This window comes from Chelonoidis abingdonii, chromosome 3, assembly GCF_003597395.2.
Source record: "Chelonoidis abingdonii isolate Lonesome George chromosome 3, CheloAbing_2.0, whole genome shotgun sequence".
Classification (NCBI taxonomy): domain Eukaryota; kingdom Metazoa; phylum Chordata; order Testudines; family Testudinidae; genus Chelonoidis; species Chelonoidis abingdonii.
Window position 1 is genome coordinate 16,738,496 of NC_133771.1, and position 26,271 is coordinate 16,764,766.

At 43.0% G+C, this 26,271-nt stretch overlaps 1 protein-coding gene across 2 annotated transcripts in view; it reads left to right on the plus strand.

The window, feature by feature from the left end:
• The window catches only part of CD2AP (CD2 associated protein), a 150,993-nt gene that overhangs the window by 47,015 nt on the left and 77,707 nt on the right, over window positions 1-26,271 (plus strand). For both annotated transcript variants that reach the window (XM_032777591.2, XM_032777592.2), the window contains exon 3: window positions 22,754-22,907. In XM_032777591.2, coding sequence (XP_032633482.1) covers window positions 22,754-22,907 — 154 coding nt within the window. The remainder of the gene's footprint in view (window positions 1-22,753; window positions 22,908-26,271) is intronic.

The following is a 26,271-nucleotide window of genomic DNA, read 5'->3' on the forward strand; positions in this document are numbered from 1 at the left end:
TAGGGATCTACAACCCATCCTGGACAATGATCCCACACTTTCACAGGCCTTGGGTGGCAGGCCAATCCTTGCCCACAGACAACCTACCAACCTGAAATGTATTCTCACCAGCAACTGCACACCGCACCATAGTAGCTCTAGCTCAGGAACCAATCCATGCAACAAACCCCGATGCCAACTCTGCCCACATATCTACACCGGCGATACCATCACAGGACCTAACCAGATCAGTCACACCATCACCGGTTCATTCACCTGCACGTCCACCAATGTAATATACGCCATCATATGCCAGCAATGCCCCTCTGCTATGTACATCGGCCAAACTGGACAGTCTCTATGGACACAAATCAGATATTAGGAATGGCAATATACAAAAACCTGTAGGAGAGCACTTCAGCCTCCCTGGCCACACTATAGCAGACCTTAAGTTGGCCATCCTGCAACAAAAAAACTTCAGGACCAGACTTCAAAGAGAAATTGCTGAGCTTCAATTCATCTTCCTCTTTGATCTGCAAGAATGGATCCCACACTGTTGACCAATATGCTGCTCGCTGTCACTAACACATCATGAGTGGCAGTGGAGTTATTCCTTAAAGTTACAGAGGCACATGAAGTTTGACATTGATCTCACCACGCGTAGTAAGTATGACACACAATTGCTTGTTGCATTCACGGAGGTGCTGACCATAATGGAACGCCACTTTTGGGCTCAGGAAACGAGCACTGAATGGTGGGACCACATTGTCATGCAAATCTAGGATGACTAGCAGTGGCTTCAAAACTTTTGCATGAGGAAAGCCACATGCATGGGACTGTGTGATGCGCTTGCCCCAGCCCTGCAGCGCAAGAACACGAGAATGAGAGCTGCTCTGTCGTTGGAGAAGCGTGTGGCCTTTGTACTGTGGAAGCTGGCTACTCCAGACTGCTACCAATCGGTCGCTAACCAGTTTGGAGTGGGAAAGTCAACTATTGGATGTGCGTTAACAGAAGTGTGCATGGCCATTAATCGCATCCTGCTCCGAAAGACCGTGACTTTGGGCAATGTGCGAGACATTGTGGATGGCTTTGCACAAATGGGCTTCCCTAACTGCAGAGGGGTGATAGATGGCACACATGTTCCAATTCTGGCACCAGACCACCTAGCCGCCAGTTACATTAATCAGAAGGGGCATTTCTCAATGGGAAGGGAGAGCTTGCTTCAGACATTACAGAAAATGTGAAGGTAGGTCAGAATACATTGGTTCACTTAGTAAGCAGAGTTTTGTGTAGAGGAAATATTAAACCTGTTTTCTCTCATCTCCTACTACTGCAGAGTGTTTTACATTAATTTGCATATATAGGAAAAAAGGTTTTCTTCTGGATTATTTTTTACATCATATCTGCTTGTTCCATGAGTTGCATTACTGCCATTCTGTGTATTGAGTGTGACAGGCCAACAATATGCTGAAACATCCTGAAATGCTTAATTCAGTGAAATTCAAACCTTATTGAATGAGGTTTAATACTTTGGGGTCCACTATATTAAAAATGCAGTTATATGTTGTTGAGGGATTGTATGCATGTCCATGGGAAAGGTGAATAAGAGATCAGCAGGTGGTGGTTGTCCAGCAGACAAAGAGAGGATTTTTGGACAAATAGCATAGTTTGAGTAGGCTCAGGGACTTCTTTTGGATTCAGCAAATGGACAGGACTCTGGTCCATGGGGGGCACAGATCCTTAGGGAAGGGTTGGAAGGACTGGACCTGCTGATCCTCTGGAAGACTGACTGGTTCTGAGCTGACACTGTTATGAATCTGTGACCACAGAAGAGGCCCCCTTGAGTGAGATTTTGAAGGACTGCTTCTGCCAGAGTCTGTTAGAGTTGGAGAGATCTCTGATAAGCTTATTAGCATGGCAGGTTCTCTTAATTGTTTTTAATATGCCTTCTCTGTAGTGCTTTTATCTTAAAAATAAAATAGGTTTATATAAAAAGAGCTGTGTGGTATCTGTAACAGAGGTCAGCAACCTTTCAGAAGTGCTGTGCCGAGTCTTCATTTATTCACTGTAATTTAAGGTTTTGCATGCCCATCATACATTTTAACCTTTTTTAGAAGGTCTCTCTGTAAGTCTATATTATATAACTAAACTATTGCTGTATGTAAAGTAAATAAGGTTTTTAAAATGTTTAAGAAACCTCATTTAAAATTAAATTTAAAATGCAGAGCTCCCCGGACCGATAGCCAGGACCCGGGCAGTGTGAGTGCCATTGAAAATCAGCTTGTGTGCCACTTTTGGCATGTGTGCCATTGGTTGCCTACCCTGATCTATAACTTGGCACAGTCACACTGTTAACTGTCTCTAAAGAGAAAGCAAGCAGGTGTAATGAGCAGCTTGTCTCTGTTGGGAGTAACGCAGGGTATTTAGGGAACTGTGCAGCCTGGAAATAGCCCAGTCAGAAGGGAGTGAGATGTGAGTCTCCACCCAAGTAAGGCAATGACCAGGGAGCTGGCAACTTGAGATAAGGTGCCTTTTCTGGATGAAATACAGTTGCAGTTGCCCTGAACTCTGGCACTATCTGATTTGGGTGACTCTGTCCCGGGAAGCAGTGACTATGAAAAAGATTTGAATCATGGTAGATGTGACACAGTGGCTAAAAAGCTGATGTGATCCAGGGATGAATAAACCGGAGAACTCACGCAGGAGAAGAGAGGTTAGTTTACCTCTGAATTTGGCACTGGTGAGACTGCTACTAGAAAGCTGTGTTGAGTTCTGGTGCTAATTTCTGCCTTGTATTCAAGTAATGTGTTTGATAAATTGGAAGAGGTTCAGAGAAGAGCCATAAGAATGATTAAAGGACTAGCCATACAGTGATACTCAAAAAGTGCAATCTAGTTAGCTTAACAAAGAGAAGATTTAAGGAGTGACTTTTTACAGTCTATAAGTATCTACATGAGGAACAAATATTTAATAATGGGCTCTTCTATCTAGCAGAGAAAGGTATAAGAGTGGCTGGAAGTGAAGCTAGATTAATTCAGACTGGAAATAAGGCATACATTTTTAACGGAGAGTAATTAACTATTAGAGCAATTTACCAATGATCATGATATATTCTCCACAAACAATTTTTATATCACATTTGGATGTTTTTCTAAAAGAGATGCTCTACGGATTATTTTGGCTAAACTCTGTGGTCTGTGTTATACAAGAAGTTGGACTAGATGTTCACAACTGTTCCTTCTTGTGTTGGAATCTATGACATCGCTTAATTGACAACTTTCTGTTGCACAAACTAGGTAGCATGGAACTAAAAGATGATCAGTTAAATAGGAGTTGATACTCCTTTAACTAGTCACATAGAAACATCTTGAACTTTTGTCCTTCCTTATCTGATTGTGCATGATTGTACAATTTCTTTTATAAACACTATAAAAAAGTAGTAACTCTCTTGCTATTATATTATAAAACGAATACATTGCCCAGTTGTCTCTTCTTGTTAGTCAATTAATGTAAACTAAGAAATATGGCAGCATCTTGGTCATAGACGGGGGGAATGGTTGGCTGGGTGTGCGCAGAAAAGTATTTCTTAATTTTGGCGTATTCTCTGTGACCCTTCATAAATGTACATTATATAATTGACACACTTTATAACACCAAACAGATCAATTTTTCCAGTTATATTTATAAAATATTATTCTGCTCCCTCAACATGTCACCTAGTTGGAATTTATAGAACCCTGAAACTACGTTATTTCAGAACTTGACTACGTATTTAAATGTAGGCTCAACAGAATATACATCCAACATTGTAGTTGGGAAGAAGAGCAAAATTAAGACTGTGTGGGAAGTATAATTCAGATAGGGGTGATAATAACTGATGGATTAAATGGCATAGGAGGACTGGCTAGTTACTTTAACTACTTCTTTCCAGACTTTACAAGATATTTTTTGAATATTTAAATTTTTTGAGGGTGAGGAAGTAAACTGAACTCTGCTGAAACATTTTCCATCTTACCTTTGTTTTTAAAAAAAATTGCTTCCTTGAATGTTAGTCTGATAACATGAACTGCCATAGGTAGAAATTGAAGACTTTTTCTTTGCAATTGCAAAGCTGGGGTAATCAGTTCTAGCCATGACAGATTTTTAAATATATTATAGCTTTAGAATCAGTCTGATAAGCATCTTATTTTTTTACTTTAGCTTCAACCTAATCTTAACTACTTTCTTGAATGGTAAATAGCCAGTAATTTTAAGGCACCTTTTTGTTAATCTCTCTGGCTGTTATTAAAGCAGGGGCAGGTTTCCTAAAAATGTTTTTAAAAAATTGGGTGGGTTCTTTTTGGGGAGTGAGGGGGAGAGGAGAGAAGAGAAGTGCTTTGTTTACATTTTCCAATTAGCTCTTAAGACCTGATTCAGTAAATCACTTTAGCCACATGGCTAAGGGCTTTTCTAAGGATATGTCTACACTTAAAATGCTAGTGACTCCGCTATAGCACTTCTGTAGCACACCTATGCTGATGTGAGGGGTTCTCCTGTTGGTGTAGCTAATTCTTCTCCCCAAGAGGCGGTAGCTAGGTCAACAGAAGAATTCTTCCGTCGACCTAGCACTGTCTATACCTGGGGTTAGGTTGGCATAGCTACGGTTCTTGGGAGTGTGGATTTTTCATGCCCCTGAGAGATGTAGCGAGGCTGATGTAGACCAGACCTAAGGATCTTAGTCTCAAAACTAGCAAAGCATGAGAAATGGGTTGCTAAAATCTGTGGGAAAGATTAGTTAAGGTGCTTAATCATTACAAGCTTCCAGGCCTTTAAGCTTTTTCAGGCACTGATATGGAACTCAGTGATGAGAGATCCTTGCTTAACTTTCTTGCACATGGTACGCAGGTATCCAGTTTTTTAAAATTAAAATGTGCAGACATTTTGTAGCTGAATGTTTGATACTCCACACACACTCATGCCTTCTATGAATATATTCTTTCAACCCAGAGATGAACCTCCATAATTTGGGAAAGAAAGATGTTCTCTTCACTCTGTCTCTCTCTGCTCTCTTGGGTTGGGAAACCAGAGTAAAAGTAGGCCAGTATCATCCTCTTCACCTCGACTAGAGTATTGTTGTTGTGTAATTTTATATGCAGATCAATGCAAGCTGTTGTCAGCTAGAAGTCTTGGACCTCTTGATTTTTTTTTTCCTTTTTGTTTTCTATTTAATGAACTGAATAAATTTTGCCTCAAGGGACACTGAAGTTAGAAAATATGCAGTTATTAGAGTAGATTTGGCAAAATATGATGATCCCTGTGTTTGTGGCAATCGGTAGTGGGTCATTTAAGCACTGCTCAGTATAATTACCAAACTACTGTTTTTTATTTTTATATTTTAAAAACTTGGCCATAAATTAGGTCAAAACTTGACTCATAAGGTATATATTTAATTTTTGAAACTGCTCAGAAGTTGAATATCTTGCTCCAACAAGGGTGAGCTGTGAGGGTCTGTTCAGTCCATGGCATTCAGGGGTCTCCAGTCAAGCCTCTTCTTCAGAGTCTCTCGCCTTCCTTTTCAGTGTTTCCATCCATATGTTAATGGATAAGTTAAGACCTAGCTTGAGGGTGTGCTGGCCTCTTCCGTAGTATCTCCTAGCGTGAACTATTTCATGCAATGGGATCTGGGCTGCAACGGATCTCGGGAAGCAGAGCCATCCAGTGGAAGCCTTGGGTGGGGAAAGAGCTCTAAAATAGCCTAGCTAAAATTTAGGACCCAGTTATTTTAATCTTATCTAAGGATATCAAGTAGGGAGTTGATGTGAATATATTTATGGGCAGGGTTTTTTGCTTATGTTGTGTTTTTAATATATGGGCTACGTGCCTAAGTCACAAGATAGATATCTATAGTTACAGCTGAAAAATGAGAAGAAATAAATGAATACCCTGGCTTGTATAATAAACACAAATACGTAACTTTTCTAGTCTTACCCCCAGATCGGTATTTTGTGGGGTCTACATTTAGAGTTTGGGAATCTCTGCTTCCTGCTCAAGAAGGAACTGAAGTGATGTGTCTGGATGGCACTGAAACCCATAGTTGAGGAGCTTGGAGTTGATTTAAATATTATTAGACTGAAAAGCTGTTGTATTTACCACTGATATTGTGACTGAAGTCCTGAACAAACACATTTCTCAAATTAGTTCGAACTTTTTTTAGTATAAACTTAGATCCTCAAATGGATATATGGAGACAGTTATTTTTGTATATCTAGGAAACAAATATTTTAGTTCCTCTTTATCAGGAGTTTCTGCTGACTCTAATATATTTTTTGGTAGCTGTTTTGGTAGTTACATTTTACTCAAGTTTTGAGCGAAAGAATTTTGCAGAATGAAAGGTGAAGATGGAAACTTAAGAAGTTGATTTAATACTGAGGCCCCCATTTTCTGCCCAGCAGAAATTAAGATTGTCCATCCATAGATTAAGTTTCCTTATCAGTGCTATGCTATTGCTATTTTTTTGGTGGCGAAGGAGGCACTAAAACATGTGACAAAAAAGATTTATTTGTTGAATTTGTAGAATCATTCAACTGGATTTCCTGGATATGAGTGTATTTTATGCTGCTTGAGAACTTTAATCAATCTTTAATCTTGATCCACTCTCTGTTGGACATCAGGGGTGGGGGATGTTCCTTTACACTGTTTTCAGTAGATTTCTTAGACATACAATTAGAACTTCCTGTGTGTAAAATACCAAGAAACAACTCTTCTTTCAAATTTGTTTGGGTCTGGTTCCGTTTTCCTGATTGTGCTTTTATTGTATAGAGTTGTAGTTAAGTTGTTGACAGTTGGAATAGGAATTGACAAATGTTACTACTAATTCTCTCTATATACTGTGTGTATATTTGTATGTAAATAAAAAAGGTGTATATAAATCATTGAGTATATTATAGATACATTGTTATTAATATATTTGTTTAAAGAAGATTTATCTATTATTTATTAAAAAAAAAAAAAAAAAAATAGTGGCCAGACCCAAAACTTGCAGAGGAAAGGAGTGGGAGGTCACTCGCAAGCCGAGACTTTTTATGCCAAGATGCAGTCTGTAGTGAACTTGTGGAGCCATGTTGTAAATGCATAAAATCTGTGTTACTAATGGAAATGCTGACAGAGTCCTTAATGTCAGCCATAAAATAGATTAATAAATTTCTAGCTATGAATAATTGTACTCTGTCCTTATATTCCTGTTTACTGGCAGATGTTGATGCTTCAATTCATAACAAGCCAAGTAGTTCTGAGGCCTAGAAATGTGTCATAATGCAATCAAGGTGGTTATAGGACTTGATTTTTTTTTTTTAGACATGTGCATTGAATTCCATGTATAAAATGGCTTTTTACTAAAGTGCCTACCTTGAAACTTCAGTTCCTGCAGTGAGGTCTTGTGGTGTGACACTGGTCATAGCCAGGTCCAGAAAAGTGGGACTTCAGTCTCCTTTGCAGCTTGTAAGCTGAAATCCGACTTGCATGCAGCTGAAAGGCAAGTGTCCTGCACCTTTTGAAATACAAATCTTTGTGTCTGAAATTGTACAATATGAAGGGTACTCATTCCAATTATACTCATTCTTATTTATACCCTATAAAATCAGTTACAATTAAAATAATATAAGTTGCTTTAAAAGGTCCTCTTGTTTGGCATTTTTTAAAAATAAAATGTGTATTAAATTAATATAAGTAAACTTCAAAGGATTCTAAATTCTGGAATTTTCTAGTCTCTTAAGGCCATGCCAAGTCAACTGCTTTGTCAGTCACTTTGCTGTTACAGCTTTGATAGAGGAATTTTATTAAAATGAATAAAATACTACCCAAAATTCAGAGGTTTCTGATTCTGATACGGCATGGTTTGGAAATTACAGTTCTTCTGTTACTCTAGCAATGAAAAGTAGTCTTATCAGATTCTGCACAGGTGTTCAGAAATTGCATATATGCAGGAAACAGATAAAGATTTTGGTGGATCTCAAAGTTAAGGTTTTTTTTTTTACTTTGAACTTTAGGGTTTAAGAAGTGGGGACCTGCATGATTATTTTTAAGCTTAATTACTAGCTTAAATTTGGTATGCTGCCATCAGCCAGAAGTTTGTGTTTGGCACACTTCTGTTCCGCCAAAATCTTCCCTGGGGAACCCAAGACCCAAACCCCTTGGGTTTTAAAACAAGGAGAATTTAACCATTCCCCTTTTTTTTTCCCCCAGACTTTTTTTTTTTTTTTTTGGTTGCCTTAGGAAGCTTCACACTGATTTAAACTTTTTGGATTTTAAAACAAGGAGGAATTAATTATTTCTCCTCCATTTTCCCCACTAATTCCTGGTGAGTTTAGATTTAATTTTTTGGATTTTAAAACAAGGAAAAATTAATTAGGTTCTTAAAAAGAAAGCTTTCAATTAAAGAAAGAAAAGGTAAAAATTATCTTTGTAAAATCAGGATGGAAAATGCTTTACAGGGTACTTAGATTTATATAGATTAGAGGGATTCCCCCCTCCTACCCTCAGATTCAAAGTTACAGCAAACAGAGGTAAAAATCCTTCCGGCAAAAAGACACATTTACAAGTTAAGAAAACAAACATAAGACTAATCTGCCTTGCCTGGCTATTACTTACAATGTAAGACGGAGAGTGATAATAAACTGTGTAAAGTCTAGGAGCCTAGCACAGGGTCAGACATGAGTGTTGCCTTAAGCTGGTAAAGCCTTTTGAACATTATGGGTAGGTCTACACTAATGGAGTATTCGATTTACATAAAAACTGGTTTTGTAAAAACAGATGGTATAAAGTCTGAGTGCACCCAGCTCACACTACTAGCCCACAGTAATTCGGTGGTGTACGTCCAGTGTCCAGGGCTAGCGTCAATTGCTGGATGCGTTGCATATAACTGTGGGTAGCTATTCCGGTAGCTATCCATAGTTCCTGCAGTCTCCCCCGCCCCTTGCAAATTGCGGTTAGATGCCAGTGCCTGAACGGGCAAAAAATCATTTGTCGTGGTGGGTCTGGGTAAATGTCGTCAGTCAATTCCTTCCTCCGGGAAAGCAATACGGGGGCAGACAGGGCATTTCGCGCCCTTTTTCTCTTGGATTGCCCCGGGCAATGCCATAGCACAGCACCATGGAACCCGTTCAGACTGTTTCTGTTTTTACTGTCACCGTTGTGTACTGGATGCTGCTGACAGAGGCGATACTGCAGCGCTACACAGCAGCATTCCATTTCCTTGCATGACAGCAGAGACAGTTATCAGTTGTTCTGTACTGTCTGCCTGCGCCATTGGTAAATTGGCTAATGAGATGAGGGTATTGTCGTTCTGTATCTGTCTGCGTGCGTCATGGTGCCCCTGGCTGAGGTCAGCCTGGGGGAGCAAAGACAAAAAATGGGAGATGACTCCCGAGCATCCTCCTTTATGTATCGAAAAATAGTCCAGTCTCGCCTAAGAATAATGGGGCAGGTGTACTAGAGAACCAGGTATCAGAGAACCCAGAGAGCACAGCCGCTCCAATGTCAGATTCCCGCAGAAAAGAATGAGCTGCAATGCCATATCTAAGGGAGTGCCCCTGCAACAACCCCTATCCAGTTGCTTCCCTCCTCCCCAAACCTTCCTGGGCTACCGGGGCAGTGTCCCCCCTGTTGTGTGATGAAGAAAAAGAAGCAGGAATAAGAACAGTGAGTTTTAGTTGAAGATAAAATAAGGGGAGGCAAGCCTCCGAGCTGGCTATGAATCAGTCTAGGCAGACATTAAGCGGTTGTCAGGGGAGAGGAGCCCCGCATGCGCTGCTAGATATCCCAGACAGTACAGAATTCTTTTCTTTAGCATGAAATGGGGGGCGGATAGAGCATCAGTCCCCAGTTGCTATGGGATGAGGATGGTTACCAAAGCCGTTCTGTACCATCCACTGGGAATACCGGAATCAATTCCTATTTTGACGACCAGGTGCCCCCGCCAGTCTCACCTGAGGCCCACTCAGGAGCAGTCACGGCGGAGACGACGGGATAGCAGTCAATTGAGCCCGTCTGGCACCTGGGATGGGGAGGGGGAAGGCGTTACTGGCTCTTCACTGCCGAGCACATCGTGCTACCTCAGCAGCAGCACTAGACATAGAGTGACACTTGAAAATCAAGAAACGATTTTGTTCCCTGTTCTTTCACTACGGGTGGTGGGAGGGGGTACATTGGCTAGCTATCCCTGAACCAACCTGGCAGGTGTTTGACCGTCAGTGTTCTATTGTAGTCTCTAGTTCCAATGAACAAATACTTTCGGAAGACTGCTGGGACGGTGGGATAGCTTGCTGGGATATCGCTCGAATACCCCAGCTCCTCCATCACATCGCACGCATGCGGGATTCTTGGGCTCCACGCTACGCTGTCACACCAGAGCACTTCGGCTGGTGGACTCGTATCATGGCCTGGAGATTTTTTTTTTCAGAAGCTTTGGCTTTTCACCAGTCCCTTTTTTTTTCCCCGCTTTTTTTTTTTTGGTTGCCTTAGGAAGCTTCACGATTTAACTTTGATTTGATTAAACAAGGGATTAATATTCCCCTCATTTTCCCACTAATTCTGGTAGTTAGAATTTATTTTTGATTTAAAAACAAGAAATTAATTAGTTCTAAAAAGAACTTTCAATTAGAAAAAAAGTAAAGAATTATTTGTAAAATAGGAGGAAAATCTTCACGGGTACTTGATTTATTATGTTAGAGGATTCCCCCTCCTCATCGCCATATCAAAGTTACAGCAACGAGGTAAAAAATCTTCCGAAAAAGAACATTTACAAGTTAAGAAAAAATAGACTAATCGCCTTGCCTGCTATTACTCTATATTTGAAAATGAAAGGGACTGATAGAAAGATTGGAAACTTGAATGATCTGTCCATTTTTTTAAGTTCGAGAGAACAACGAACCAACAAAGCAAACAGACGTTCCTCCACAAGATTGAAGTTTTTTCCTCTATTGTCCGCGTCAGTGTCATCGGTCTGGCTCCTAACTACGGTAAAAGCAACATAACCTTGAATATTTTGTTGAACAGACCCACTTTGACAGGTGAACTAACAGGACCCTGGCGTGATTTTTTTTTTTTTTTAAGATTCAATATAAACAAGAATCACATCCTTTACATTACTATATTATTAAACTACAAAGATTTTACATTTCAATGGCATTATAGTTGATTTGGAATTACGGGAGAGGCTTAGCTACTTTTATAAGCCTCGAAATGTGTTGATCAAATTAATTATTGAGAGCTACTCATCGAAGGTATTTGTGTTTCCTTAGCGTATGAAGCCACTTAGCGCAGCCTGGTCAGGTTGTAGCGGAAACGCCTTCCAAAGTCATGGTTAACGATTTTTAGGCTCCACAATGGCGAAGCATTCTTTTTGTGATGACGTGGCTTTCCCTGTTGAACATTTTTGTGGACACGACGGAGATGTTTTGATTCGGTCTTCTGCATTAAACTGCCCACACTCTACAATGCACTTGTGGATTCTAGAAGGTTGTTAAAGTCGGGGCCTAGCAAGGGTCAGACATGAGTGTGGCCTTAAGCTGGGTAAAGCCTTTTGACATTATGGTGTGTCTACATGAGGATATTCGATTTACATAAAACTGGTTTTGTAAAACAGATGTTAAAGTCGAGTGACCAGCACACTACAACATTATTCGGGATGTACGTCCGTGGTCCAGGCTGCGCAATTGCTGGAGCGTTGCATCTGTGGGAGCTATTCCGTAGCTACATAGTTCTGCAGTCTCCCCGCCCTTGCAATTCTGGTGAGATCCATTGCCTGAAGGGCAAAAATCATTGTCGTGGTGGTTGGGTAAGGTCGTCAGTCTTCTCCTCCGGAAAGCAACGGAACAATCATTTCGCGCCCTTTTCCTTGAATTGCCCTGGCGAAGCCATAGACAGCAACCATGGAACCGTTCAGCTTCTTTTTTTTACGTCACGCTTGTGTATGGATGCGGCTGACAGAGCGATACTGCAGCGCTAACAGAGCATTCATTTGCCTTGCATGACAGCAGAGACAGTTTATCAGTTGTGTCTGTACTGTCGCTCGCCATTGTAAATTGGCTGAGATGATGGTTACTGTCGTTCTTACTGTCTGCGCTGCATGGTGCCCTGGGAGGTCAGCCGGGGCGCAAGACAAAATGGGAATGACTCCGAGTCTATCTCTTTATGATTAAAATAGTCAGTCTTGCCTAGAATATGGCAAGTGTACTAGAGAACAGTGTATCAGAGAACAGCCGAGCACAGCGTCCATGTCAGATCCCGCAAAATGAGAGCTGCATGCCATTCTAGGGAGTGCCCTGCAACAACCTACCAGTTGCTTCCTCCTCCCAAACCTTCCTGCTACCGTGGAGTGTCCCCCTGTGTGTGAGATAAGTAAAAGAAGCAGGAATACAGAACAGTGATTTTAGTGAGATAATGAAGGGGAGGCACTCACGCTAGATAGCTGCAGACATAAGCGGTGTAGGGGAGAGGACCGAGCGCTTGCTAGATAGTCCAGACAGTACAGAATCTTTCTTAACGATGAAATGGGGGCGATAGAGCTCAGTCCAGTGCTATGATGAGATGTTACCAGCCTCTCGTACCAATCCACTGGAAGACGGGAATCATTCCTATTTACCCAGGTGCCCGCAGTCTCACCGAGGCCAGCCGGAGCAGTCACGGGCGAGACGCCGGATAGCAGTCACATGTACCGTCTGGCACCTGGGAGGGGAGGAGCGTTTACTGGCTCTTCACTGCCGCAGCATCGGTCTACGCGACCATGCACTAGACATAGAGTAACATTGAAAATCAAGAAACGTATTTGTTCCTTTTTCTTTCACACGGGTGGTGGGGTACATGCTAGCTATCCTGAACACCGCGAGGTGTTTGACCGTACAGGCATTGGGAGCTCAGCAAAATCAATACTTTCGGAGACTGCTGGGACTGTGGATAGTGGATCTCAGTACCTCCTCACCCGCCGTCCTCCTCCATCAAGCGCACATGTTCATTCTTGGCTACGTTACGCTGTCACACAGCACTGTGCTGTGGACTCTGTATCATGGCCTGGAGATTTTTTTTTTCAGTCTTCTGTAATGGAGCTCTGATAGAACAAATTTGTCTCCCCATACAGCAGTCAGATCCAGTATCTCCCGTACGGCCCATGCTGGAGCTCTTCTTGGATTTGGGACTACATGGCCACCCATGCTGATCAGAGCTCCACGCTGGGCAAACAGGAAATGCAATTCAAAAGTTCACGGGGCTTTTCCTGTTTACCTGGCCAGTGCATCTGAGTTCGGATTGCTGTCCAGAGCGGTCACAATGGTGCACTGTGCGATACTGCCCGGAGACCAATACCGTCGATTTGCGGCCACACTAACCCTAATCCGATATGGTAATACCGATTTTAGCGCTACTCCTCTCGTTGAGGAGGAGTACAGAAATTGGTTTAAAGAGCCCTTTGTATCGATATAAAGGGCCTCGTTGTGTGGATGGTTACAGCGTTAAATTGGGTTAACGCTGCTAAAATCGGTATAAACGCGTAGTGTAGACCAGGCCTTAGTAGTCCACTTCCCTGCATTTGGCTAGGTTTTTTTGTTTAGGTCTGTTAATGGGGCAGCGATTTGGCTGTAGTGTGGTACAAATCGCCTGTAATACCCGGCCAAGCTTAAGAAGGATTGGACCTGTTTTTTTGACTTTGGGACAGACCACTTTTGGATAGCATTCACTTTGGCCTGTAGGGGGTTTATTGCTTTTTGACCCACCTGGTGTTCAAGGTAAGTCACTTTGTTTTGGCCTATTTGACACTTTTTAGCCTTAACAGTTAGCCCTGCTTGCCTGATGCACTTAAAGACTTTTTTTAGGTGTTTTAGGTGTTTTGCCCATGAATTAGAAAAAATGGCCACATTATTGAGGTAGGCAACTGCATATTTTTTTTTTTAATCCTGCTAGGAGACTATTTACAAGCCTTTGGAACGTGGCGGGTGCATTTCACAGTCTGAAAGTAAGCACATTAAATTTATACAGCCCTGCATGGGTGTTGAAGGCGGACCTTTTTTTGGCGGGTTTATTTAGTGGCACTTGCCAGTACCCTTTGGTTAAGTCTGTTGTAGAGATGAAGTGAGCACATCCCAATTTTTTTAATAGCTTATCCATGCGTGGCATTGGATAGTTGTCGGGACGAGTTACAGCATTTAGCTTACGGTAGTCTGTGCAAAAGCGTATTTTTTTATTTGGCTTGCTTATTAGAGCCACTGAAGATGCCCATGCACTGGTAGAGGAGTGGATTATACCCATTTGTAGCATGTTTTGGATTTCCCATTCTATAGCAGCTTGGGCATGAGGAGACACCCGGTAGGGTGGGGTTCTAATTGGGCGATCATTAACTGTGTCAATGGAGTAGTATGTCCGTTCAGTCCGTCCTGGAGTGGCTGAGAACAATGGGGCAAAGCTAGTGCACAGCTGGTTCATCTGTTGCCGCTGCAGACATTCCAAGGTTGTGGAGAGGTTCACCTCTTCTACGCCACCGTCACTTTTTTTTTTTGTAGTAGATATTTTTTAGGCCACTAAGCGTTGTTTTTTTGGAGGGGGGCTGTAAACTGATGAACTTTTAAGTCTTTGGAATAAAAGGACTTGAGAGAATTAACATTGTACACTTTAGGTTTTAGGGTGGAGGTGGGAAATGCTATGAGATAGTTAACAGCTCCCAGGCACACTTGGACTGTGTATGGCCCTTCCCATGATGCTTTTATTTTATGGGCGTGTTGCCCCTTCAAGACCATAACCTGGTCTTCTACTTTGAAGGAACACTCTCTGGTATGTTTGTTATACCAGGCCTTTGGATCTTTTTGAGCATTTTTTAGGTTTTTTTTTTTTTAGCAAGGGCTAAAGAGTGTTGGAGGGTACTTTGTAGGTTGCTTACAAAGTCCAGAATGAAGGCGAAACCCATTCATTGCTGCTTCACCAACTGTAATGCCCTTTAACTTTGTGGCATATAACAAGTTTGAACGTGAAAACCCTAAACTGGATGTGGTAACCCCTGTAGGCAAAAAAGCACTGCTTTGCAAATTAGGTCCAATCATTGGAGTGTTCTTTACAAATGCACGTAGCATGGCCCCAAAAGTTCATTAAACTTTTTCATCAGCGCATTGGTTGATGTGTGTACGCGGTGGCAACCTAGGATTTACCCCATGAGCTTCCCACAGATTTTTTATTGGTCCCTGCCAGGAAATAGTTCCCGAACTGTAAGATGTGGAGGGCCCAATCTACCTGGCACAAATGTCTCTAAGGCTGGCACCCAGTTAGCCCTGGTTGTTAGAGCTACTGCTTCCCGCATTGGGTAGCAAAGTCACGAAAGTTAAGTATGTACTGCTTTTCTGGGGTCTTTTTGGGAAAGGACCCAGAATATTTCACAGCTACTTGCTGATGGACATCAAATTAGGAGTGGTGAAGAGGGGCTTTGACCTGGTCTGGGGTTTTTTTAACTCTTTGGCACACCTACAAGACGACATATAGCATGTCCTTGCCATCCCTCCCAGTGGAAGGATTCCTCAACTTGTCTTTGGTTCGTTACGTCCCAGAATGGCAACTGGGATGATCATGGCTAAGCTTCAGAGACTTTCCTGGGTACTTAGTTGAACACTGTTTTGAGGATGCAGTCTTCCTGGTGTCCACCAGAAAGAGTCTTCTTTATAAAAGTCTTGTTTTACAACAACTGGATCACGTTAGAAGAGCTGAGAGCGGTGGGTGCTCATGCCCACCACCAGCTTTCTGAGGCTCTCATCTACTTCCTGTTCAGTCTGGACTGTTCTGTTGAGGCTGAACACATTCTTCTAGACTGTGGACTTGGCTTGGTCCCTCTGGAAGTGATTAGGTGATGGGTGTCTCGTTGATTGTGAACCGCTGCCGCTGTGCACTAAGCGATATTCAGGCTTGGCTGACCTCTTGGTAGTTGTCTGCTGCTTCTGCACGGTTCAGGCCACTTGTGCCCTCTGGAGTGGTAGATGGGTTTGCAGCACTGCAAACAGGCTGAGCAAGGTTTGGTGCTGGTTGCTCTTTCCGTCCGGTTTGGACTGGATGATGCACATGGCTTTGCTGTCGTTGCAGGGATCTGGGTCCACCACCTCTGTCTGGTCTTGCTAACACAGACGGGCCTTGGACGGCTCAGAAACAGAGATCAGTCTGGAAGCTTCCTGCTTGCTACATGTACCATTGCCACCCTGGCCCGTGCACCTGGTTGGCTAAGTTTTCCCAGTAGCATGGGGATGGATAATTGTCATAGACTGCAAAAGTCCACATTCCTGACCAGCCCTTGTACTGGACAGGCAGTTCAGCTGTAGGCAAGTTTACAGATTTTGACATGAATGGGTAAATTGTCACTTGGGCCTTTTGGTTGATGAATTTGGGGTCCACTAAGGATTGGTGGATAGCTGACACTTGTGCCCCCGTGTCTCTCCATGCGATAACTTTCTTTCCGCCCACTTTTAAGGTTTCCCTTTGCTCTGAGGGTATTTGAGAGGCGTTTGGGCCTGGGGATCTTTGGTGTGATGGTAGTGTAATGAACTACATACAGTTGGTTGTGGTTCTTGGGGCAGTTGGCCTTTATATGTTCCGGTTCATTACATTTAAAGCATCACCCAGCTGACTGGTCACTGGGCCGAGGTGGGTTGCTGGAGACTGGTGAGGTGGGACAATAGGGTGTCTGTGGCTTTCCTTGGGTTGTAGGTGGGGTCTTGGGTTGCCCTCGGTGATACGGTTTATTTTCGGTTTGCCCCCTGTGATATTCGCTCCCCTTGCTAGTAGCTTTTTTTTTTTTTTTCTGCCACTTCCACTCATTTGGCTCCAATCTCCCCCACCTCAGTTACAGTTTTGGGCTTCCCATCTAGGATGTATCTTTCTATTTCCTCAGGAACACCCTCTAAGAACTGCTCTATTTGCATTAGGAAGGACAGCTCTACCAGAGAGTTAGCATTTGCTCCTGATATTCAGGCATCCCAATTCTTTCGAATGTGGTAAGTGTGTCGGGTAAATGACACATCTGATTTCCACCGTAGGGCTCTGAACCACTGACGGGCATGCTCAGGTGTTAGCCCCATTTTGATTCTGGCCTTGATTTGAAAAAGTTTATAATCGTTCATGTGTTCCTTAGGCATTTCAGCCGCCACCTCTGCTAAGGGTCCACTGTACCCTCTATCATGTACTGGTCTGTAGAGATGTTGTACCCAAGGCAGGTCCTTTCAGAATTTTCTAAGAAGGCCTCAGTATCATCAGCTGCCTTGTAGGTGGGGAATTTCCTGGGATGGGGAACAGTACCTGGAGAAGGGTTGTTAGGGTTGGCTGTTCCATCCTGCTTAGCCTTTTCTAATTCCAGGGCCTCCCTCTGGAGCTCCAAAGCCCTTCGGTGGTCAGCCTTTTTGGCTTTTTTTTTCTTTTATTTTTAGCTTTTTTGTTTTATTTTCATAGTTCTCCTGTAGTCAGCCTCTTTGGCTTTCTTTTTTCTTTTATTTTTATAGCTCTCCTGTGGTCAGCCTTTTTGGCTTTTTTTTCTGCCTCTAGTTTAGCTAGTTTCTGTTTAGTTGCTTCCTTGGTGCTCATTTTTCTGCTTTCTTGTGCTGGCCACACTACCTTTGCAGCTTACTGACTGGAATGCTTTAGCCCAGGCTGCTTGGTTAACAGAGATTTTCTATCTAACTATACCCGAGAGGTAGAAAAAAAAAGAAAAAAAAGAATTCAACCTGTGAATGCCTTTTGCTGACTGTCTGCTGGCTCACAGCTTGAAGCCTCCTCTTAATTAAGACCCTTGTTAAAAAAAAAAACTTAACACCTCTGCCCTCAGGCTGCTTTCCAAGCAGCTAGAAAGGAGAGAAAAAAAAATCCTACTGGCTTTTGGTTCCTAGATATCCCACCGCTGCTCACCATGTCAAGGTTTTTTCCCCACTTTGAACTTTAGGGTTCAAGAATTGGGGACCTGCATGATCACTTTTAAGCTTAATTACTAGCTTAAATTTGGTATGCTGCCACCAGTCAGAAGTCTGTATCTGGCATGTACACCATATAGCCTAGAAGCCTCATAGTGTCTGGCACAACTTCATGTCCCCAAAACCTTCCCCTGGGGAACGCCAAGAACAAACCCCTTAGGGTTTTACTAAGGAGAATTGTACACACATCCCCGCTAGCCTTTTCCCCCAGACGGACGCAGCTCTTCTCCGTTGGTGTTGCCCTTGTGGAGCCGAAGTTTCACAACCGTATCCAAACTCCTGTGGATCTTAAAACAAGGATCGCAATTAATTACACCCCCTCCTTCCCCCCAACCAAATCCGCGTAAAATGTAGATTTAGACTTACAAGTCTCTTGTAGATATTTAAAACAAGGAAAAGTGCAAATCAAGTTTCTTAAGAAAGAAGCTTTTTAATTAAAGAATATCGAAAATGGTAAACTTAATCTATGGTAAACCATCAGGATGGAAAATGCCTTTACAGGGTACTGAAATGTTCGATATGAGCAACTAGAGGGACTCCCCCGCACCGCCACCTCTGAAGATTCAAAAGTTTACCAGCAAAGAACATAATTTACCACAGTTAAGAAACAAACATAAGGAACTAATCCGCCTCTGCTAGCTATTAGCGTTACTATTATTGAAAGACATGAAAGACTGAATTCAATGTTAACGATTAGAAGAACGACTGTAATGATTGGGCGCTATCCTACTCAGTCCCGAACGAGTGAATGACGCCAACCAAACAAAAAAGACACAAACAAGAACTTCCCTCCACAAGATTTGAAAGTATTTTGTCGACCCCATTGAGTACCCTGGTTCGGGAGCAAGTTCAGTTCAGCTTGTTTTACTGACAGCTATATTAACAGACCTTTACAGGTAAAGGGACAGTTAACCCTTAACGCACATTCTGTATATGACAAGTGGAACATGAATATAGCACACAGTTTCTTTCATTGTTTTTTCACTGTCACTGTGTGTCAGTGGATTGATATGAAATAGTACAGAATTTATGTCAGTGGACTGACACAGGATTGGGACTCAGGAACCTGATTTGAATGCTGGCTTGGATGTGTTTCCTTGCATCTGTGGCCAGTGAACAAGATGCGTAATATGCAGTGCTTTCAGCATCCATCTGTAAAGTGCTCTGAGAGGGAAGTGTGTAAAATTCCGCATACACCTCACACGGGCATGGTAAAGAGTAATTAAATACGTATTTGTGAATGCTTATATGCATGAGGAACTCGGATGCAGTACTATCAGCCAGGCAGTCCTGGAAACTGGGTATTCAGGTGGGTAACCTCTCATTCCTGATGCACAAGGAAGCCCCCACTGAGGTCTTAAATTACAGAAGAGGGGCATGGTGGCACACTAGACACTTACCCATCACTAGGCAACAGGGATCTACTGATCACCAGTTCTCCCAAAGAAAGCCTGCCTGGTATAGTTGGAATCCACTCAGTTAGCTGGATAGGTGTTTTTTCTTATGATGTCCCTGTTGCAAGATACCTAAACACATTCTGATTTCCCCTCCCCTCATGTGACATAACTGGCTCAAGCTTGATATGTAGTGTCTGGCCTTCCTTGCTATTGTGAAGGGTTCTCCTGTCATATAACGATAAGAACCTAAGTTAATACACAGAAGTACTTGACTATAATAGGGTGCCGTTTAAACAAGTTTCATAGGCCTGGCTTGTCACCTGAAGGCCCAAGAACACCAATCAAGAGGACAGGATGCACTTTTCAAATCTTGAGTGGGAGGGAAGTATTTTCACTTGTAGTGCTGTTAGCAATCTGGTTAATTTATCACTCCACTGAGGGGGATCACGAGTGGACCAGACGAGCACCCCCAAGGTTCCACCAGTAATCCCCTGATACAGGATTCTTATAATGATGGCATCAAATAGTGAGTACTAGATGATAAGGCGAGATTAGGTTCATATTTGTTTTCTTTATTTGCCCAAGATGTTGCAATTTGGCTGGAAGGAGTTCAAATTTGTATTTTTGCTGAAAGGATTTTAATTGTACTTGTTTAACTTAGTCCTGGGAGGGTCATTCCAGTGTCTATAGCTGAAAGATCCCTGTACCTAATACCATTTTAAATTTACAAAGATAGTTTAACTGTTTTCTCTCTTTAATTAAAAGTTTCTTGTGTTAAGAGAGCCTTGAATTGTTTATTTTACATCTGAGTGTGAGACCATTGCCCAAGTGGAACGACGGGGTCTGGATTCACCAGTGAGAATTTGGTGGGAGAAAGGAGGGAAAGGGGGGGAGAGAGGCTAATTTCTCTCTTTGTGTCAGGATTACTGTCTCTTCTCAGGGAGCAGAGTTCTGTGGCAGGGGGAAAGAGGAAGGGAGGATGGGAAGGTGAATTTTTCCTCTCTGTTTAAAAGAATTCAAGGAGTCTGAATCAACAGTGATCTGTCCAGATTAACGCCAGGGAGGGGAAGCCTGGGAGAGGCAACGTGTAAGGGAAAGGGTTTCACTTTATATTGTGTTAAGATCCCAGAAGGTTCTGGGTCTTGGGGTCCCCCAGAGCAAGGTTTTTGGGAGCCGATTCCCCAGGCGAGGTTTTGGGGGGACCAGAGTGTACCAGGCACTGGAATTCCTGGTTGGTGGCAGCGCTACAGGTTCTAAGCTGGTAATCAAGCTTAGAGGAATTCATGCTGGTACCCCATCTTTTGGACGCTAAGGTTCAGAGTGGGGAATTGTACCATGACAGTTTCCCTTGCCCTCTTCTAGCCTCCTTCTCTGTCACTGAGGTACAGCAGCAGCTGTTGCCTCTGTAGTCCCACAAAGAGCACAGGAGCAGATGACACAGTGTAGGAAAGCTCCCTGTGCCGATATGGAAACGTGTACTTATTCTGCAGCCAGCCAGCTAGGTAGGTTCTGTAGCAAAGGCTCCTCTTGCAAACTGATAGTCTCCAATATTCAGTTGTTACCTTGCTGCTGGTGATGCATAGATCTGGTTCTGTCCCCAAAGCTGCAAGCTGACTGAAGATCCATTGTCGTTCTGTGAATCATGCTACTAGAAAGAAGGAAATTTTCAAGTAAATAGAGATAAATGATCTTGTTGACTTAGTTAGTCTTGCAGGATAAGCACCTAGGTTTTATTTCGGGTTCTGCCATAAACTTTTTTGTGTTTACTGGTATGGTAAGTCCTTGAATCTACACAGTGCCAGGGAGTGAATGAAACTTTCAGGGGACCAGGAAAAAAAGAAATAATGGGAGATAGGGTGAGGGAATCTCCATTCTAGTGGCTCATGTTGGTGCCCAGCACTAAGATATCTGGGTAACTTTGCTGTCTGGGACTTCTCTGTGGACTCTGGAAGAGGTTTTTTTCAGTGTAGCTATTGCTGAACAGGCCCGCAGGCAAGCAAGAGGGCTCATAGAATAGAGCAGGGAGGAATGGAACTACTTTACCCACAAAAAATATGAACATTGATCTCAGTTTGATTTTTGTGAATCACGTTTCCAACAGGAAGTGGTGAGGAGAATCTCCTTGATGTGAAAGCCTTGTCCTTTTCATATTAGACCTGGAGAGTTTCAATGTCTCTCCAGCCCAGCTGAGTAGCTCTGCTAGGAACCACAGCTCTGGATTTTCATAACATGGAAAGCTGCATATATTTCCTGCTGGATCTGTGTCTAATGTTTTTAGTGAAATTATATTTCAATATATAAACAAGACTCGTGCCTCCATTTAAGGATTCAGCTGATATCACTTAGTAAATAAGTGTGCATTGATTGCTTCGACTGTTTTTCTGTTACTTTAAGTACAACATCTAATTCTATAGCACTGGTTGCTGAATTCATTAGGGAGGTAATAACTGTTCAGTGCTGATATATGCAAGAGTTTCTCTTTTTATATTTTCTAGTAGCTAGTCAGGAACTACTGAGAACGCAATAAACTTTCAGGGTATATATTTACTTTATTCAAAATAGTAATTATTTTTACAAATAAAAGCACTATGGTGTTCAAGTGACCTGATTCACTGGATTAATTGCTGAAAAAATAAGAGTCTTTTCTGTCAAAAAATGTTGGTTCTTATTTATGGAGCTCTCCTGTGCCATCAGGTCAGGCCTATGGTTTTACTGGAGGGCCTTTTCCAAATTAGATCTTAACACTTTATATCGGGTAAAGAACTTGGCAATCTAAATTTTCAGGAAATCTATGCATAAACATGCTTATATTACTGATGGCTCATTTTCGCTTTCCTCCTGTTTATTTTATACATCATTGCATCTTGTCATTAACCAAGACAGTAAGTTCTTTAGGGCAGGGACTTTCTCTCTTATTGCATGGTTTATAAAATACCCTGCATCATGGGGTGATGATTGAGGACTGTAGGAACTGCTATAATGTAAATTCTAAAAAGAGTAGATGATATGGAAAATATTTATAAATTCTTCCACTTCTTCACAATTTACATTGAAATACTGACCTCTATGGAAGCATAAATATGTTGTAATGCAGCTTTTATATTGATTTTCCCAGATTTCAGTGCATGCAGCTGTTTTTCTATAGAGATTGGAGTAGTAGACCAGAATTCAGGACACCTTGTTTCTTTTCCTGCTTCTGAACTCTCTGGGTACCTCAGTTTACCTATCTGTAAACTGGAAATAACATCCAACTTACAAGGGTGAAGGGAGGATTCATGTTAAAGTACCCTGAGATGCTTGCATGATAGATGTTGTATAACCGGAAAGTGTTTTCTCCGTTGCAACCTGTTACACCATGGAACAACGAGTACTTAAATTTACAAAACTGAGGGATAATTTGTTCTGCCTTCTCTTTTCCACCAGGAAGTTAAGAAGGACTCAGAACCTAAGGATGATGGTTTGCCAATCAAGAGGGAGAGGCATGGAACTGTAGCAAGCCTTGTGCAGCGCATGAGCACCTACGGTCTTCCAGCGGGAGGATTTCAACCCCATCCTCAATCCAAAAGCTTCAAAAAGAGTAGGTAGCTCCCCTTTTCCTTGCATTATATAAGGTACCTAAGATCAATGGCTTCTAATACTTGTTTTCTCACCACTTCTACTCAGTGTTGCTTGAATTTTTTTAGGGCTTGTGGAGACCTGGGGGGTGGGTGGGGTGCTCCACTGCAGTCACTGTAGATTTATATCTGAGCAGAATTTGGCCCTCTGACTTCATTGTGGCTCCATGGATGTAGCTGTGCTATATTGAGGACTGTGTTGGAACTGCAGACTATCACTTTAAGAGTTGGAGAGTGGAAGGGGGGAGGAGGAGTGGAGTGACAGGTTTCCTGGTCCTGCTCACCAGCTATGGGGCCCTGAAGGGAAGGAATACCCTGGTCAAATTCTTCCTGCAGATGTGTGCAAATTGCATTCTGTAGAAGTCCTGTGCACTCGCATCTGAGAGAAGCATTTGGCCCACTGTAAAATCCATAACTTACAGAATGTTGTTTTGTTCACCATAAAATTCTACCGAAGAAAGGACTTTGCTGCTCTGCCATTTTGCAGCTCCCTGGGTGAAGCTCTGAGTACAGCAACATAACACCCAGAGAGCAAGGTGGTTCACTGGCATAGTCAGGTGGTGATGATCCTGTGTCTTTCAGACCATTTTGAACACTGGACGCCATGTTCTCTTACCTGCAGAAGGAGGCAGGAGAACTCAGCCAAATCTGTGATGTCATCTCCTTTCTTAGAGGCTCAGTTCTGTCTAAGCAATCAAATTCATTTTCCTATCTCGAGTAAAGGAAACGTCTTCAGTGGAGCTCTTAGCTAGATTTTCTTTTAATGTTTTATGTACCTTGTCCTGCATAGAGTGGTACTAAAAATCATTTTTATGGCATTGTGAATTTGCATAGTGCTGTACAAATAGTCATGTTCCCTTCCCTAAAGAGTTTATAGTCTAAAATAGAAGAGACAAATGCAAGACACGGGTTAGCAGTTGTGAGGGGAGGGTGCAAGTAGATGTGATTAATATCCGCCCTGCTGGTCCATGGAGCATCTGTTCCAAGAACCCTTTGGAAAGTAAGGTTAAAACTGCTTTCCGAAGAGCCCTAATACATTTCTGGATCTCTGCAGCCTTGAGATGGTTACAGAGGCTTCACTCTCACCACAATGAAGGGAGAGTGCCTTACAAAGGGTGAGGCATTTATGAGATAATTTAGATCAGAAGAAAAGGCTTATAACTGTCTCCATAGCAGCCGGCATAGAGCCTGTTGCTCTTGGAAATCTCCTTTTTAGAGAAGCACTGTCTCGGATCCTGAAGTCTCTGAGAATTCCAGGCTCATGCTGGTGCTTAAGAAATGTTTCTAGGGTCATTTCTTTTGATAAGGGAAGTCCTGCTTGACAGGGCCGGCTCCAGGCACCAACCAAGCAGGCTGGTGCTTGGGGTGGCAGATTCCAAGGGGCGGCATTCTGTCCAATTCTTTTTTGCGCTTCGCCGTTCCGCCACCCCTGCAGGTTTTTTTCTTTTTGGTTTGCTGCTCCTGCCGCCCTGTAGGGGGCGGCGGCACGAAGGAGAGGAGCTGCTGGGAGCGGTGCCAGATCTGCAGCAAGCCAGGCACGGCAGCCCACCCACCGGAGCGACGCGGCAGGAGGGGCCGCATGGCGAGCGCCCAGCTTAAGGAAGCCCTGGCCACCCTCTTCTCTCTCCACCCCCCTGCTCCTGCTAGCTAGGGTGTGTGCTCCGCTACCCGGGGTCTGCAGGGCTGGGAGTCCCCCTACACCCACGTGCCCGTCACCCCGCAGGTATTTTTTTTTCTTTTTGTTTTTTTTGTTTGTTCTTCCCTTTGCTGTTGCGGCTGGTTGGCAGGCAGGTTTGTTTCGTGCCCCGCCCCCCTTCACTGCTCCGGCTGGCAGGTTTGTTTCACGCCCCCTCTCCTTCATCGCTCTGACCAGCAGGCAGGTTTCCCGGAATTCCTCCCTCCCTCCCCCCGTTTGCTGCTCCAGCCGGGCGGCAGATTGGTTCCCCGCCCTCCCTGTTTGCTGTTCCAGCCGGGCAGCAGGTTGGTTTCCTGCCCCACCCCCTGTCCTTTGCTGCTCCAGCCGGGCAGCAGGTTGGTTCTCCCCCCCGCTTTGCTGCTCCAGCCGGGCGACAGGTTGGTTTCCTACGCTCCCTGTTTGCTGCTCCAGCTGAGCGGCGGGTTCGTTCCCCCCCACACCCTCCTTTGCTGTTCTGGCCACTGCACAGGTTTTTATTTATTTATTTTTTTTGCTTGAGGAGGCAAAAAAGCCAGAGCCGGCCCTGCAGCTTGAGAATCCAAGGCTTTTTGACAGGATAACAGATTGTCACTCTCTAGTTCATTCAGATTTCTTCAATTTGGTAAGATTGCTAAACCTTGCATCTTCAAAGAGCTGTCAGGTTGAGAAGACTCACTGAAGAGTATTCTCTAACTCAAGAAGTCTAAGGAAGCCTTTTTCTGATAGTAAAGGAGACCACAGGGTTCTCTGTGGTGCAGATGTGACTTCATCTTGTGACTTCATATCCCTTGGGTTGTAGACACTGTCTCCTGTGCTAATTAACTCAAGACTAGTAATATTACATGGCAAAACTCCTTTCTCCTTTCACTCTAGCATGCATTCTATCAAACTGCAAGTAATTCCAAAAACTAATTTATGGGCAGAACAATTACTGTCCCTTCCCCCACTGATTTTGGAGAATTCTTCAGGTGGTTTAATATTAGGTGTCATTAGAGGTAGTTTTGGAACAAATTGACAAACTAAACAGTAATGAGTCACTAGGGTCAGTTGGTATTCACCCAAGAGTTCTGAAGGAACTCAAATATGAAATTGCAGAACTACTAACTGTAGTTGGTAACATATCATTTAAATCAGCTTCTGTACCAAATGACTGGAGAATAGCTAAAGTGACGCCACTTTTTAAAAAGGGCTCCAGAGATGATCCCGCCAGTTACAGGCCAGTAAGCCTGACTTCAGTACTGGGCAAACTGGTTGAAACTATAGTAAAGAACAAAATTGTCAGACACATAGATGAACATAATTTGTTGTGGAAGAGTCAACACAGTTTTTGTAAAGGGAAATCATGCCTCAGCAATCTACTAGAATTCTTTGAGGGGGTCATCAAGCATGTGGACGAGGGGGAATTGAGTGGGTATAGTGTACTTAGATTTTGAGAGAGCCTTTGACAAGGTCCCTCACCAAAGGCTCTTAAGCAAAGTAAGCTGTCATGGAGTAAGAGGGAAGGTCCTCATAAATGATCTGGAAAAAGGAGTAAACAGTGAGGTGGTGTCATAAGCATAAATCCCAATTCTGAACCTTAGTGTCCAAAATGTGGGTGCCTAGCATAAATCCTCTAAGCTTAATTACCAGCTTAGATCTGATAGTGCTGCCAC